The sequence below is a fragment of the Myotis yumanensis genome, unplaced genomic scaffold, assembly GCF_028538775.1.
Source record: "Myotis yumanensis isolate MYYU_CA2020_CCGP unplaced genomic scaffold, mMyoYum1.0.hap1 SCAF_3, whole genome shotgun sequence".
Lineage (NCBI taxonomy): Eukaryota > Metazoa > Chordata > Mammalia > Chiroptera > Vespertilionidae > Myotis > Myotis yumanensis.
The window spans coordinates 111,794,088-111,812,355 of NW_027223754.1; the positions used below are offsets into that span (position 1 = coordinate 111,794,088).

At 38.7% G+C, this 18,268-nt stretch overlaps 1 protein-coding gene across 8 annotated transcripts in view; it reads right to left on the reverse strand.

Annotated features, from left to right (window-relative positions):
• Positions 1-18,268, reverse strand: part of FRY (FRY microtubule binding protein) — a 559,746-nt gene that overhangs the window by 259,740 nt on the left and 281,738 nt on the right. For all 8 annotated transcript variants that reach the window (XM_070409378.1, XM_070409376.1, XM_070409374.1 and 5 more), the window contains 4 exons: positions 16,456-16,546; positions 16,170-16,249; positions 15,983-16,063; positions 3,125-3,293 (listed from right to left, as the gene is read on the reverse strand). In XM_070409378.1, coding sequence (XP_070265479.1) covers positions 3,125-3,293; positions 15,983-16,063; positions 16,170-16,249; positions 16,456-16,546 — 421 coding nt within the window. The remainder of the gene's footprint in view (positions 1-3,124; positions 3,294-15,982; positions 16,064-16,169; positions 16,250-16,455; positions 16,547-18,268) is intronic.

An 18,268-nucleotide genomic window follows, 5' to 3' on the forward strand; every position in this document is an offset into this window, starting at 1 on the left:
CCAGAGAAGGTAAACATGGAAAGAGAGGAAGAGGAAATTATATCTTCTTGGGGACCTGACATCCCTGGGTACAGAGCTATTTACTTGCTAGCCTGAATTTTAAGTGTGTTTATTATTCAGACAGTTTCACAAGCAAGTCTGGAAGCCTTTCCTTCCCTACCTTAGACAAGGAAATCTTTGCAATAGTTTACTTAAGCAAGGATTTCTTTGCCTGTGGACTGCTGTCAATGAAAGGATATTTTGGGTTGCCCGGGGATCTAGTAGGAGTTGGCCTGTCCCGAATTCTGCCAGCCCCTTTCTCCTTCCCGGCCTTGGTAGTAACTTACTGTGATCTTCATTAGGTATTATTTTCATGGAAGAGTCAAAGGCTACATGTATATGTTAATATTTATATTAGCTACTACCAGTTATTTTCAGTCAACATTGGGATTATCACCAATAATAGTTACTGAAGTCCCCAGTCTATCAATATCATACTAAAACCTCATCCCAAGATAGTCACTGCCAGCATGGAAAGCCAATGACAACAGAGGGGAGCTTTATGGTTCCCAGCACTGTGACCCTTTTCTTACATTATTTTGCATGTGTATAAAAATACTCTCTCAAATAATCATTCAAGTACATAGATACATGAATTAGGTGAGAGGGATAAAAATAATAATAGTTTTATTTTTAATAATAGCAGTTACTGAGAATTCTCAGAACCCCTGTCTAAGGTTAGTGTCATTATCACCACTTTGCAGATAGGTGAGTGAGGCCTGGGATGGGAAGGTGGGGGTAAGATTAAGTCTGACTTGACCAAGGTCACAGAGCTGGTTAGTGCTGAAGCTTGAATTCAAACCCAAGAAGTCTGATACACAGCCTATATTCTTTTTTAAAAACAGCCTTTTTGAGATATAGTTAACATACCATGCAACTCACCTATTTAAGTGTATTTTCTGTATATTCACTGTTGTAAAACTGTTAGGGGCAAAAATAGAATATTGGGACTAGCTATGATTATGGGAAATATTAATCATGCTCTATTAACCATGATTGCTTTGTGTTGGTTAAAGAAAGGACATTCTAACCTGGCTGGGAGTTTTACACCCCTGTGACCTGGGAGTCAACCTTGGACCTGGGAGTCAACCTTGGAATTCGGTTCATTCTCATTCAAGACCTGCCTATTATCTTGGAAAGATTTAACAACCTTGTTGTCCAAACAATGGAATCCCACCCCAACCTCCTACTTCCCCATGTAATCTTTGCCCTACCCTATATAAGCAGCTGGTTTATGGGGGTCTGCAGAGCAGATTTTTGTGGATGACATGCTGCCCTCCCACCACTGCCTGCATTATTGGAATAAATGCTCATATATGATTCAACCCTATCTCTGCTTAATTGGTTAAAGTAGTGACAGGCAGCATGGACCCATTGATTACAAAACTATCACCATAGTCAAACTTAGAAACTTTTCATTATCCTCCAAAAAAACTTTGCCCTCCTTAGCAGTCATCCCCAATTTCCCTACTCACACTCCCTTCCTCCAGCCCTATACTTTCTGTCTCTATAGGTTTGCCTATTATGGATACTTCCTATAAATGGAATCATATATGTAGTCTTTTGTGTCCAATTTCTTTCAGTTACCATACTATGTTCACGGTTCATCCAAATTGTAGCACTTATCAATACTTCATTCCTTTTTATGGCTAAATAATATTGTAGACCACATTTAATTTATTCATTCATCAGTTGATAAACATTTGGGTTGTATCTACTTTTTTGCTGTTATGTATAGTGCTGCAATGAACATTTATTTGCATTCATGTTTTTGTGTGCATTTTTCTTGGGTATACACCTAGAAGTGGAATTGCTGGATCATATAGTAATTACAGATTTCACTATGTGAGGAGCTTTCAAAATGTTTTCCGAAGCGACTGCCACCAGCAGTATAAGAGGGTCCCAATTTCTTGACATCGTCTTGCTAATACTGTCTTTTTTTTTTTTTAAATATATTTTATTGATTTTTTACAGAGAGGAAGGGAGAGAGATAGAGAGTTAGAAACATCGATGATGAGAGAAACATCGATCAGCTGCCTCCTGCACATCTCCTACTGGGGATGTGCCCGCAACCCAGGTACATGCCCTCGACCGGAATCGAACCCGGGCCCTTTCAGTCCGCAGGCTGATGCTCTACCCACTGAGCCAAACCGGTTTCGGCTACTGTCTTTTTTTAAAATATATTTTTTTATTGATTTCAGAGATGAATAAAAAGGGAGACAGAAACATCAATGATGAGAGAGTCATTGATCAGCTGCCTCTTGCACACCACACATTGGGGATTGAGCCGCCTTGTGCTCTGACTAGGAAGCCAACCCTGACCTCTTGGTTCATAGGTCAATGCTCAACCACTGAGCCACATCAGCTGGGCAACACTATCTTTTTTATTCCAGCTGGTTTAATGGATATGAAGTGGTACAGGCTATATTCATAGCCACTATATCTTAGCTCTTTATTAAGATTCTCACTAGGTCAGATTCAGAGCAGCATTAAAAGTATCCCTTCAGATACTAAAGTTTTGTAAACGTAATAGCTGTATATTCTGTGGAATCCTCATTAACAACAATTCCTTTGTTAGCACATAATAATAAACACTGTGTACTTGACATCTAAACCTGTATGGTTTGGTTAATTTTCTAAATTCCTTCTGATAATGTGAATAAAAAGATCTCTTCATTATTTAAAGTTCTGATGCCTATGAATTAGCATAGCCAACTAATGCTATTAACTCTAAACAGTAAAAAAATCAGCTATATTTTATTTACAGAACAATATGTAGCCAATGGATGAGAGAGAGAGAGAGAGAGAGAGAGAGAGAGAGAGAGAGAGATGGAGAGAGAGAAAAGGTTAATAAATAAGACATTCCCCTGGACACCCTGCTCCAAAGTTGATGTGAAGTTTAAAAATAAAATTATATGCCTGCAACTCTATTATTTGGTTACAAAGCCCTTTCTGAATTATTAAGGAAAAAGTAGGACTTTTTCCACCTTGACAAGTAACTGGGTTTTCACATTCCAGGTGAGTTACTTTGAGGAAGGAAGTCACTCAAACTGATAGCCCTTGGTCTTTCTGCTGAAGATATTACCTGCATAAACTGAAGCGATGCCTCAAAGTCCTCCACTGGGTACATCTTAATCCGAAAGAATTTCATCCCCATTATCAGGCTGATGATGCTTTGAACAACATATGGGCTCTGCTCCTTGTGTCGTAATTCTTTGAGCTCTGCCATAAATTTCTTCTTCACAGAATGGAATCTAAGAAGAGAATATGAGTGATTTATCAAATAATGGGTAGGAAAGTGACTGTAATGGAGGCCTCCAGCATCTTGGGGTGACAAGGAACAAGGATGGGGGTCCTTCAAATCAATCAAAGTACAGTGTCTGAGATTTTGCAAGGAGTTGCTATTAGGGATTTGGTAGAGTCCCATCTTCTCCCTTGTTATTCCGTAAATACTCAACATCTCCTTCAGGCTAGAGATAGATCCAAGGTTACATAGATCCTCTCAAAATACTACAGATCTTAAACCGAGTTCCATTTCTTCAGGCTTAGCAATTTCCAACACACTTGCAGACCCCGAGGACCTGAAGCATCAGTGGTGAGCATATGAGCAATAATAGCATGCCAGGCTTGCTAGTTCTGACAGTGACAGGGAATAATGCCCAGGAAAATGCCCACATCCACTTCCAAAGTTTTAAGTTGTTGTTTTATTTATAGTTTTAAGTTTATGATTATTGAAGAAAATATTTTTAGGTTAAAAGAAAATCTAGTAATGGGAAAATTTAAATCAGCTCTAGAAGATAAGTTCTCTACTACATGGGAAAAGATCCAGTTCTCAAGGAATTTAAATCATTTGTATTGCTTGAAAATAAAATAATATTAATAATTAATAATATTAATTACAACATTATTATATAGGATTAAAAAAAAGAATAGATCTTAGTATGCAAGATGGTAGCAAATCTTCAAAGTACCTGAGGGTGAGGGACTATAAACACAGAAGTTATCCAAACTATTTCTGAGATAGGCAGTTTCACAGTTAGTTAAAAAAAAGAAAACACAAGGAAATTGTTGTAAGAGTCATGATACTGTATTTGGTTTCCTGAGACCATCAGCCTGAGAGGTTCTGCATAAGTTAAAAGGGATAATTAAGAATAAGGTGTGATTTGAGCGGGCAATTATGATGATAGAAGTTAAAGGCCATCTAGTAGAGCCTCAGAAGTATGGAACAGCAACTCTTGATACCCAAAGTAGAAATTTTAGGACAAATTAAGAGGGAGGTAAAATATAGATACTGTTTCACTAAAAGGCAACGACAGGAGTGTATGACTGAGAAGTTGGGTAGAAGGGGCTTCTGACAGCTGGCAATTTTCTAGTTCTCAGCTGGGGTGGAGGAAGTGACATGGTATTCATTTGGTAACATTTGGTTAAAATTGTTTGTCTTGTTCTAAACAATGTGTGGATTTTTTTCTTTAGGTTTGCTATATATATATTTTACAATAAAAAAGATTAAAAAGACAATGGAGCAGAACATATAAATTCCAAACTCCAATGTCATCATTCTTTTCTACTTCTTAGAGTAAAAGAATAAAATTGATGATGACAGCCACAAGTAGCAGTCAGAGCTTACAATATGCCAGGCAAAGCTCAGTGAACTTCACACAGGGTAACTCATTTAGCTCTCACAACCACTCTAGTGGGATACTATTACTATGGCCCTTTTACAGAAGAAACACTTGTGGCAGAGGTTTTGTAATAGTCACATAGCTGGCGGAGCCAAACTTTTAAGCAAAATGTCTGGCTGTAGAGGCCATGCTGTTAACCTTTATGCTATAGTATGTCCAGACCAGTGGTTCTCAAAGTGTGGTTCCCAGATCAGCATCACCTGGGAACTTGTGAGAAACACATTCTCTGGCCCACATCAGACTTTGAGAACAAGAAACTCTGGGGGTGAGTCCAGTCATCCTGTTTGACAAGTCCTATAGGTGAACCTGATGTGCTAAAGTTTCTAAGGTACTGGTATGAATCAGGAATAACAATCCGATACATTTGTAAGATCGTGTATATTTGATGTACCTTACACACACTCTTACATTTTTATCTTCACAACAATCCACTGAGTCAGGCAGTGAATGCATTTCCACTTTACAAATGAAGAAACAGATCTGGAAGACTAAAGTGACAAAGACAAGACTCAAACTCAGGTTGTTCTGATGCAAATTCCAGGAATTTCCACTATAACTCAGCTGCATAGTTCATGACAGTCATGAACTATGAAATGTAGCCCCTGCCCTATCTAGAACAGTGTACAGTTTAATTGGGAAGATAAAATAATGTATCCTTGACAATGAACCTTGTGAATAAATAATAATAATAATGATGATGATGATGATGATGATGTGGTGTGTTAGCATGTGTCTGGAACTTTGCCTCGATCTCTCTGATCCTTCAGGGAGGTTGAATGCTCCAGGCCAAATCACTTTCTCATATCTTCCATTGTCTTTTATGTGAATAATATACTTAAAAGCAGGTAGAGGGCACTGGAGAATGAAGAGACTCTTTCCAGCTGGATAATTAGAGATTTCAGAAGGGATCTGACTATCTAGAAGGGCAAGCAGAGGTCTTTTGGCAGAGATGGGGAGAGGGTAGGGAGAAGAAATGGCATGGAAAGCCATGAAAGTGACTTTTAATCAAGATTATAAAAATTAATAATGAAATATAAGAGTTTAAAAAATTAATCTTACATGTTATATTGTTTTAAAGATCACATGATACCTAAGAAAGTTTTCCATTTCTTTTTCATAATTGAAACAAGGAGAGGTAGGAAAAGGCAGGTTATTTGTATAACCCACTTTTCAATATTCTCATGAGCTAATAGTTAAAAGTCTATTTCTCATTTGAAAATAAATATGGCTATCTTTTACTTAAAAAAAATTCCAAAATGACATAAGCATGTTATTTTAACATAAAAATATTCCTAAAATCTATTTGTACTAAAATCTATATTCCCTTAAGATAATTTCAGGGAAAAAGAAACTTCTCTTCAATGACCGTGCCTTTAGCATGTAGTATTATCTGTAGTAAAAACATTAGCTAAATGACATTCACATACAAATAACTTCTGCTTTAAAATGAATAGTACGTATTTTAAAGTGAGAGTAAGAATATATACATTAAGATTGTATCACAAAAGGAGAAAGTAGTTTTGAAATCTATGAATCTTAGAAGTAATCATCAGTATTTAAGTGAATATGTCACATTTTAACAACAAAAAAACTCCCTACCTTAAAATACCTAATTTTAACTTAATTGACTTTAACAAAGTTAACACTATAGGTGAATACTACTTCATAGCGAAAATGTTTTCCTTTAAGGACAATAATTAAGCACATCATCACTATTAAGATTAATAATAGTCATTCTGTTAAGACTAAAGTAATATTAAAAACTAAAGTCATAATGCAGAAAATATTTCATATGCATTATCAAGAACTAGATACAAAATCTTAAATTAGAATTGTTGTATTACCCAAGTTTATTTTAAAAGAGATAACCACCTGTACCTGATAAGCAAACACCCCTTTTCCCCAAGAACAAATGAAGCATTAATTCCTAAGACACTGATAAAGTGTTAGTCCTGGTGAACTTATGAGAAGAAAGTAATATGATTATTCCTAGTATAATACCAGTTCAAGATTGTACTGTCTATCAGTAAAGGTTAACTGTCCATTGATTGTGATGACCATATAGTACTGTGATTAACTACAAGAACTCACTGGCCAAGTGGGTCTCCTGTGACGGCAAAGTATTGGAGCCTTGTCCAAATAGAGACATTTCTTACACTCCACTATTGCAGAATTAGGACAAATATTGACATCACAAAAATATAAAAAGCCACTGTTGGCAAGAAAAATTGGCTTGGTGTATCATACATCTAACCAAATATGGCAATTCCTACAACTTTAGAGTATTGTTTAGTTATGGCATTGGTTTTCAATTCATTCAGAACTAACCCCAAATTGAAGTAGCTAAGAAAGGCCATTCTAGACATAACAAATACTGTTATGCATAATTCACAAAAACTAAGAAAAACACAAGATGTTATTTTTGGCATATTAAACTTCATATGGACTGATGAACCATAATGATGACAGTGGGCTATATTAAATAAAGTACAATGTAGTCTCCTGCAAAATGGCCCAGATAACTCTACTGTTTAGTTCTAATGCAAGCTTTAGCCAGTTTTTTCTTTCCTCTGTTGCTGTCAGTCTTTGAGCTTCGCAGTTCTCACTGGCATGAGTGTACCTACCTCTCTTCCATCTAATACTCATGTTTCATGTGTTAGAAAAAATGGGTAGTTCAGATAAATAGATAAATTGGGTCAGATTAAGTCATGCCATGGAGGGGAGAAGCAAGATGGCGGCGATATAGGCAGACGCGTCCCAGGTCTTGTCCCGGAGCAAACGGAGTAAGCAGCTGAAACTAATAACACCCACCCCGAATTGGCAAATTTATTCAGCTGGTGAGACGGTTTGCAGCCGGGAAGGGCTGACCTCCCCTGGAAAGGTTAAAAACCAGGGATCTGGGCAGGAAAGTTTGCCAGACCTGAGCCCAGAGGGTCGGAGGGAGACTGCATGGCAGACAGCCGCGTCTCTTGGGACAGACACAGACCCTGACCGGGGTAAGGAGTTCCACGGGTTTGCTGGCGCCAGGAGATTTGAGATTTGGATTTTGTGATTTCGAGAACTGAGACTAAAGGGGGCATCCTGAGGAACTGACCAGACCATGCAGTGCCCATAAGAGAGGAGCGTTTCCCAGATCATGCAGTGCTGGTAAGAGAGGAGCGTTTCCCAGACCGGTAAGAGAGGAGCGTTTCCGCGGCCGGCCTGCGTTTGTCTGTTTCTTTGTTTTCACTGAACCCTGCTCATAGAACAGTTCGGATACAGACACTCACCTGTGCTGAAGAGAGGGTGAAGGTGCAGACGAGGGGAATCTGGGGAGAGGCTGAGGAAAGAGGGGGAGCCGGAGGAGGTGGCAGCGAATTGAGTGCTGCGACACCCCTGGGCCCAGGACTGGGGCAGCCATTCCTCCAGAGGGTGGAATTCCTCCCCCCAGCCCCCCAGGCAAGGAGCACAGCCACACCCAGATTCCACCCTGTATGAGATAAAGGATTAAAACAAGCTGATTAGTCCCTGGGAGTTACCAGGGTCTGGCCTATAGAGGGATTTTCAGTCCCACCAACAACACAGAGCAGGGTAAGGATTAAAAAAGGATAGAGAAGCTGTACAGCCTCAGAGGCCAACCCAAAAACACTGCCACCCAGAGGCTGAGCCACAAACTGACTCTTAGGGGAATACAAATTAAGGCAGACTGGATCACAAATACGGCCTGCTTTAAAATCAGGACTGTGATTTACAACACGGAGGAACAGTGTAATGCAGGGAAATTCAACACTCTCCTAAATACCTGGCAGGACTAAGGCGAACCAGGCTGAAGAGTAGAAGAACCGAAAGACCACCACTACTGCAAATTTTTTCTTTTTCTTTTTCTTTTTCTTTTTTTAATTTTTTCACCTTTTTACTAAGAAACCAATTTTTTTTCTCTTTTTCTTCTTTTTCCATCACCTGATTTTACCCTTTCAATTACCACATTTTTATTTTTAACCAGTATTATTACTGCTACCATTTTACCATTTTTTAAAGTGCCATTTTATTTTCTCTTTATTTTCTTTTGGGATTAGTGTTCTCCATTCTATTTTCATCGTTCCTTTAGCATTAATTTTCCCTATCTCAATTTCACCTCTTTGCTAAAACCCTCTTCCTTACTTTTCCCCTTTTGGTGTCCTGTTTCTCTTACCCTATTCCTGCTCCAGACTTTCCCAATTCCTTCTTTTTACCCCCTGTCTAATTCCACCCTACTTATATATCCTATTTCCAATCTACTGCTCTAAATCCTTATACACCTATTCTTTATCCTTCTTCACTTTCCAAACATTTTTTTTTTCTCTTATCTTTCTATTGTTTTCTTGATTGTTGAATATATTGGGCTTTTTTTTATTTTATTTGTTTGTTTGTTTTGTTTTGTGTTTTTTCTTCTTTTTTAGGACTGGTTGTGAGGTTGTTTTTCTTCTTCTTTTTCTTTTTCTTTTTTTTTTTTTTCTGCTGGTTTTTCCCTTCCCTCCCCCACCCCACCCTGGTTATTTTTGTGCTTCTGTTTTCCCTTACCCCTCTGGATATTATTGGTGGTTTGTAGTTTGCATCCATCTCCAGGGATCTGTTGCTGGAATTTGTTGAGATTAGTGGCAGTTCTATTGGAGTTTGCTCTTCATACCAATAGTCTCTTCCCTGCTTCTACTTCATTCTCTTTTTTCGCTCTCTTTTTTTCCCCCCTCTTTTTTCCCAATTCTATTTTTGCACTCCTTTTTTGTTTGTTTTTTTCTTATTTTTCTTTTCTGTTCTCTCTTTTATCTTCTTCTCTTCTTTCTCTCTTATCCCCTAATTCTCTTAATTCGGGTGGTCACCTTTATTTGGGGTTATTAATATTGTAAATATACTTGTGTTCAGTGCCTGGTACGTTGTGCCTTGCTCTGTTGTATTTTGTGCCTTTAAATCAACGCAGCAGATCCAAGCAACAGCAGCCCCCTGATCACCGCAGCCTCCTGATCACCACAGCCTCCTGATCACCACACCCTCTGTCTGTGGAACAGCAGCTGTACGTGAAGCCTCCCCCCACCAGCCAGAAGAGCCAACACAGCTGTGAACAACACCCACCAGAGGAGCTGCTGCCAACTGGAAAGCAGCTGCTACCGCAACCATCTGAGCAGCAACCACAACCCAAGGAGCCCCTGCCACCCAGGGAGCAGCCACTGAACATCTCAACATCTACATATGTCAGCGAGATCAAACATGGGTAGGCAAAGAAACCCCCAAAGGAAAGAAAAGGAGGACTCGCCAGAAAAGCAGCTAAGTGAGATAGAGATATGCAACATGACAGAAAAAGAATTCAGAATAAGGTTCCTAGAGTACATGCACCAGATGTTCAAGAAGCAAGAAGAAACAGATGAAAAACTCAACTACTTATGCAAGAAGCTAGAAGAAACAGATGAAAAAATCAACAACTTAAGTAAGTCCCAAGAAGAAATGAAGAGCGACATAGCTTTAATTAAAAACTCCATTGAAAGTATCAACAGTAGACTGGGAGAAGCGGAGGACCGAATTAGTGAATTAGAAGACAAGGAAGCAAAACACACTCAAACTGTACGGCAAATGGAGAAAAAAATTAAAAGACAGGAGGAGAGCCTAAGGGAGCTTTGGGACAACATGAAACGAAACAACATACGAATAATAGGGGTGCCAGAACAACAGAAAGATGAACATGGATTAGAAAACCTATTCGAAGAAATAATATCAGAAAACTTCCCTGAGGTGGGGAAGAAAAAAGTCACACAAGCCCAGAGAGTCCCAAACAAGGTGAACCCGAAAAGACCCACACCAAGACACATCATAATTACCATGGCAAATGTTCAGGATAAAGAGAGAATCTTACAGGCTGCAAGAGAGAGACGGAAAGTAACATACAAGGGATCTCCCATTAGATTATCAAATGATTTCTCAACAGAAACACATCAGGCCAGAAAAGAATGGACGGAAATCTACAAAGTGATGCAAAGCAAAGGACTGAATCCAAGAATACTCTATCCAGCAAGGCTATCATTCAAAATTGAAGGGGAAATAAGAAGCTTCACAGACAAAAAAGGGCTAAGGGAGTTTATCACCACCAAGCCAGCCATGCAAGAAATGCTAAAGGGACTGGTGTAAAAAGAAGAAATATCAAGCTCAGAAAGAAAACAGCCACACACACACACACAAAAAGAAATGGCTACAAACAAGTACCTTTCAATAATAACTTTAAATGTAAATGGACTAAATGCTCCAACCAAAAGACATCGAGTGGCTGAATGGATAAAAAAACATGACCCATACATCTGCTGTCTACAAGAGACCCACCTCATTAGAAGGGACTCACACAGACTGAAAGTGAAGGGATGGAAAAATATCTTTCACGCAAATGGAAAGGAAAAGAAAGCTGGGGTAGCAATACTTATATCTGACAAAATACATCTCAAAGTGAAGGCCATAACCAGAGATAAGGAAGGCCACTTCATAATACTAAAGGGATCAATACAACAAGAAGATATAACCCTGGTAAACATATATGCACCCAATGCAGGAGCACCCACATACATAAGAAAACTTCTGGAAGATATCAGCGGAGAGATCGACAACAATACAATCATAGTAGGGGACTTTAATACACCACTGACATCACTGGACAAATCCGCTAGACAAAAACTCAGCAAAGAAACAGCAATCCTAAATGACTCACTAGATCAGATGGACTTAATTGACATCTTCAGAACACTTCACCCCACAGCTGCGGAATATACATTCCTCTCAGGTGCTCATGGGACATATTCAAAAATAGACCACATATTGGGTCACAAGCAAAGTCTCCACAAATTCAAGAAGATTGAAATCATAAAAAGCTTCTTCGCAGACCACGATGGCATAATGTTAGAAATAAACTACAATAAAAACAACCCAAAATACTCAAACACTTGGAAGCTGAATAGCATGTTATTAAATATTGATTGGGTTACCGATGACATCAAAGAAGAAATTAAAAACATCCTGGACACTAATGACAATGAAAACACAACAATCCAAAACCTCTGGGACGCAATGAAAGCAGTCCTGAGAGGAAAGTTTATAGCTCTACAGGCCTATCTCAAAAAACAAGAAAAAATGGTAGTCAATCATCTAACTCTACAACTCAAAGAATTAGAAAGAGAGCAACAAGAAAACCCCAGAGTGAGCAGAAGGAAGGAGATAATAAAGATTAGAGCAGAAATCAATGAAATAGAGACCAAAAAAACAATACAGAAAATCAATGAAACCAAGAGCTGGTTCTTTGAAAGTATAAACAAGATTGACAAACCCCTAGCCAGGCTCACCAAGAAGCAAAGAGAGGTCCCAAATAAACCAAATCAGAAATGATAGAGGCGAAATAACAACAGACCCCACAGAAATACAAATGATTGTTAAACAATACTACGGGCAACTCTACTCCAACAAACTAGACAACCTGGAGGAAATGGACAAATTCCTAGAAAAATACAACATTCCAAAACTCAATCAGGAAGAATCTAAAAACCTCAATAGGCCAATAACTATGGAAGAAATGGAAGCAGTCATCAGAAAGCTTCCAGCAAAGAAAAGCCCAGGGCCAGACGGCTTCACAGGGGAGTTCTACCAAACATTCAAGGAAGAACTAAAACCTACCCTCCTCAGACTACTACAAAAAATTCAAGAGGAAGGAACGCTTCCAAGCTCATTCTATGAAGCCAGCATCACCCTAATACCAAAACCAGGTAAAGACATCACAATGAAAGAGAATTACAGGCCAATATCCCTCATGAACATAGATGCCAAAATCCTCAACAAAATCTTAGCAAATCGGATCCAGCAGTACATCAGAAGGATCATACACCATGACCAAGTAGGATTTATCCCAGAGATGCAAGGATGGTACAACATCCGTAAATCAATAAATGTGATACATCACATAAACAAATTGAAAGAAAAAAACCACATGGTCATATCAATTGATGCAGAAAAAGCATTCGACAAAATCCAACACCCATTTTTGATAAAAACTCTCAGAAAGGTGGGAATAGAAGGATCATACCTCAACATAATAAAAGCCATATATGACAGGCCCACAGCCAACATCGTACTCAATGGACAAAAACTAACACCATTTCCCCTAAGAACAGGAACAAGACAGGGATGCCCACTCTCACCACTCCTGTTCAACATAGTACTGGAAGTATTAGCCATTGCAATTAGGCAAGAAGAAGAAATAAAAGGCATCCAAATTGGAAAAGAGGAAGTAAAACTGTCCTTATTTGCAGATGACATGATATTATACATACAAAACCCTAGAGACTCCATCAAAAAGCTACTAGACTTAATACATGAATTTGGCAATGTAGCAGGATACAAAATTAACCCCAAGAAATCTGAGGCATTTCTATACACCAATAGTGAACTTTCAGAAAGGGAGATCAGAAAAACAATCCCATTTACCATCGCACCAAAAAAATTAAGATACCTAGGAATAAACTTAACTAAAGAGGTTAAAGACCTCTACTCAGAAAACTACAGGACGTTGAAAAAAGAGATAGAGGAAGACATAAACAGATGGAAGAACATACCATGTTCTTGGATTGGTAGAATCAACATCATTAAAATGTCCATACTACCCAAAGCAATCTATACATTCAACGCACTTCCCATTAAAATACCAATGGCCTTCTTCAAAGATCTAGAACGAACTCTCCAAAAATTCATCTGGAATAAAAAAAGACCCCGAATAGCTGCAACGATCCTGAGAAAGAACAAAGTATGTGGGATCTCAATGCCAGATATCAAGCTGTATTACAAAGCCACTGTTCTCAAAACTGCCTGGTACTGGCACAAGAACAGACATATAGATCAGTGGAATAGAATAGAGAGTCCAGAAATTAGCCCGAACCAATATGCTCAATTAATTTTTGACAAAGGAGGCATGAACATACAATGGAGCCAAGATAGTCTCTTCAATAAATGGTGTTGGGAAAATTGGACAGACATATGCAAGAAAATGAAACTAGACCACCAACTTACACCATACACAAGAATAAACTCAAAATGGATAAAGGACTTAAATGTACGACAGGAAACCATAAAAATTCTAGAAGAATACAAAGGCAACAAAATCTCAGATATATGCCAAAACAATTTCTTCACCGATACAGCTCCTAGGGCAGTTGAAACTAAAGAGAAAATGAACAAATGGGACTACATCAAAATAAAAAGCTTCTGCACAGCAAAAGAAACCATCAACAAAACAACAAGAAAACCCACCTCGTGGGAAAACATATTTGCCAACGTCATATCTGATAAGGGCTTAATCTCCAAAATTTATAGGGAACTCATACAACTTAACAAAAAGAAGATAAACAATCCAATCAAAAAATGGGCAAAGGATCTAAATAGACACCTTTCAAAAGAGGACATTCAGAAAGCCAAGAGACATATGAAAACATGCTCAAAGTCACTAATCATCCGAGAGATGCAAATCAAAACAACAATGAGGTACCATCTCACACCTGTCAGAATGGCCATCATCAACAAATCAACAAACGACAAGTGCTGGAGAGGATGTGGAGAAAAAGGAACACTTGTGCACTGCTGGTGGGAATGCAGACTGGTGCAGCCACTATGGAAGGCAGTATGGAGGTTCCTCAAAAAATTGGAAATGGAACTCCCATTTGACCCTGTGATCCCACTTCTAGGAATATATCCCAAGAAACCAGAAACACCAATCAGAAAGGATATATGCACCCAGATGTTCATAGCAGCACAATTCACCATAGCTAAGATCTGGAAACAGCCTAAGTGCCCATCAGTAGATGAATGGATTAGAAAACTGTGGTACATCTACACGATGGAATACTATGTTGCTGTTAAAAAGAAGGAACTCTTACCATTTGCAACAGCATGGATGGAACTGGAGAGCATTATGCTAAGTGAAACAAGCCAATCAATGAAGGAAAAATACCACATGATCTCATTCTTTCTTGGATAATTAAGACCATTACAAACTTTTGAACAATAATAAATACAGTGGCAGAGCTGCCTCAAACCGATTGTCGGACTTCAGTGGTAAGGCCAGGGAGGGTTGGGGGACAGGAGGGAGGGGAGTAAGAGATCAACCAAAGGACTTGTATGCATCCATATAACCATAACTAATGGACATAAGACACTGGGGGGTAAGGGAGGGCCGGGGCTTGTCAAGGGGGGGGGGGGGGGGGGGAAGGATACATATGTAATACCCTTTGTAATGCTTTTAGCAATAAAATAAAAAAAATAAAAAAAAAAGTCATGCCATGGAGTTTTTTGGGTCTATTCCTGAGTTCCTGTCTATGTTTTGGCTAGGTAAGATTGCTAAATAAGTACTTCAATTAAAAAAAAAAAGGGTATTTCCATGATACTAAGTTAGGAAATTCCATCTCTTAAAGATAAAAATCTCTTTCAGAAGGTTGCATTTCTCAAAGATCAGGGCATCACTGTTGCTTTCAGCTGGCTTCTTGCCTTGGGATCCCATTAGGTCCGTAGCTCATTTTGCCTAACTAGGCATTCAGGATCTTGCCCGATCTGCCTGAGGGTGGAATAAGATGAAGATGGGAAAATAGGGTGTAACATCACTTTTGGAAGAAGTATATTATTGCTAATAATCTAACACCACTTTGTTCTAGCCTGCTAAGTAGTGTTATGGGGCCAGATAAATTTAGCAATGACAATTTTCCTCTGACTTGTTTCCATGACAGAGTATGGGACATTTTTAGCTCAGCTGAATTAAGTAAGCTCTATAGTAAAGGGACATTCTAGAACGGAATTTTCCCACTCATAGATGATATCGTAATCACCCACTTGTGGAATATAGAAAACAAAACATTTTAGTATATGTTCTGCTGAAGCTAGTACAACAAAACTTTTAAAACTGATTAACTTCTTTGGAATATTTGGTCAAAGATAAAAATAATTTGATTAGACCATTTCTTTATTTGATGCAGTCATATGAAACTCATGAACTCTTGGTAGGGTCTGACCCAACTGTCAAGTGAAAAAAAATAACAAAGCAAACAAATTGGAAAAAGACTTGTATTTGCCTTGGGGAAGCTTTTAGTCAGTTTCCGAGACAGGGCACACACAGCAAAACAACCCTAGCTTCCTGTAAGTTCACTCATGTCTCCTTCCTGAGAGTAAGGTGGAGGGGTGGGATGAGTTGGCAGAAACACCCCTGTTCTTGTGGTAAAGGCTTCTGACTGACATTTACTTACTTAGCTTGAGCCAGCACTCCAATGACTTCTGCATACAGGTCTGCCACAATGTGCATGTTACCAGTGTTAGGACCAAGGTACCTAAATAAAATATAATTAGACACATTAGGGGTCCCTGCTCATCTAGAACTTGATTTAGCTTTAGCACCCAATCTTGTCAAAATTCTAAAGTGAGAAATTACTTTACCCTTCTTTGTATTTAAAGTGCTTGAAAGCCAAGTTAATAACGTCATGTATTAAACTGTCTAATACAGGATGAAGTGGAATCTGGAAAAAAAAAAAGAGATGGCTCTTAATTTGAAGGGAATATTAAAGATCAAATCAATAAGAGTACTTCCAATAACTGTATATGGACTTTAGCAATCAATAAATATAATTCATATGACCCAGTACTTGAAATTCAAAAATAATTAAAAACTTAAGTAGTTTTCAGATAAGTAAATCATATATAAAAGTAACGTTAAATTACTGACCTGTTTTAAAACTTCTATTAATACTAAAGAAAAAATAAAATCAATGGCGAGGTCCCGTCTTTCCATTAAATAATCTCGCTGCTGTTCATCACTGTAAAATTTTAAAAAGTCACATTAATTGGCATTGAAGATATTGTGAGTGATATAGTTCATTAAAAACTGAGGACTCATCCCAATGGGCTGCAAGCCATTTTTGATATTACAAGATTGCAGTGGTAAATACAGTATTTGCTGAAGCTAACCCTAATACTCATGTACAGTGAACAAACACTGAATCAGAATATTTGACTGCAAATTTTACATTTTCAACCATGCCAACTTGAGTAGCTATTTGTGAATCTATAACCCCATCTTGTCAGCTTTTCTAAGGTATGTTTCAACCCAGGAATTTTATCATCTGTAAAGTGGATACAAACACAAGACAGAGTTACCATAGTAGAGGTGTACAGTGAAGTATCTTGTGAAAGGAGCTAAATAATGTAAGGACATAACATGATTAGCAATTGGAACAGAACTATAGGGGTGAAGAAAAGATCAGCATTTATTTTTTTTGCCCTGTCCCATTCTTCTTGACCTTTGTCCCTTGATATTTATGAAAAGAGGAAAGAAGAAGTGAGAGGGTATTGGAAGAGAGAGACTGAAAAAACAGATGGAAGAAGAGGTAAAAGAGGCAAAGTGGAGTCATTTGAACTCATTCAAAAATTGGGGAGCAAAATTAGCACTGCCAGGAGGATGGAAATGTAAGTCCCTCCAATATCTTATGCTTATTTAACATACTGACTGAGGGCTAATTTCGATTGAACAAAGAAAGAAAAATGAAATGATTGCTGAGTTTCCCGGCAGAGAAGCAAGAATAGTGGCTAAGAGCATTGGCTTTGGTATGAACCAGTCCTGAGTTAAAATTATGCCTCTTCTACTTATCAGTAATGTCCCTATCTATGAATGGAAATAATAATAGCAATTATATAAAGGTTTACTTGAGTGCTAAATAAGATAAAGCAGTTTACTCTCTCGAACACACAACTGCTCAATACTTGTATCTATATATATAAAAAGCTAAGCGACCGGCTGGTAGGTATGATGCACACTGACCACCAGGGGGCAGATGCTCAACACAGGAGCTGCCGAGCAACAGCAACTTTGCAGAGTGCCCCCTCGCACTCTGGACCTCTTGGGGGATGTCGGACTGCCGGTTTCAGCCTGATCCCTGCAGGCCAGGCTGAGGGACCCCACCTGCCAGAAAGACCCCGCTCACTCTGCAGACACCCTTCGAGCCCTGGCGCCGCCCCAGGTGTGGCAGGCCAGGGAGGCACTGCAGGAGGTTGGCTCCAGGGCGTGTCTGGCTCCTCTTGCCCAGTCCCACCCCACTGGCCACCTTCTAATTAATTTCCTTTCAATGTGCACCAATCCGTGCACCGGGCCTCTAATATTAAATAAAGCATTGAGAAAGAATGGCAGAATTTGGACTTTTCAGGCAAATATTTTCAAAACAAGTCAAGAATATTTTAAATATGAAAATTTTTTGTCTTTAGTCCAGAGGAAATGAGCAGAAAGGAAGATGATACTTAAGCTATAAAAAATAACTTCTGGAGGAGCTCTGTAACCATCAACAAGTCAAATTAAGGCTGGTGGATGACAGGATGGGTTAACAAGGGAAGCTGCAGCCTTGACTTTCAAGGGGAAATGTAGTGACAGGGTCAGAACTCCTTCATTCAGGATCATTTATGAACAGTCCTGCCAGAAGGAGAAGTGAACTGAACAGAACCATCTATCGGAAGCCCTTCAAGACCCACCAGAAGAAGAAAGTGCTACT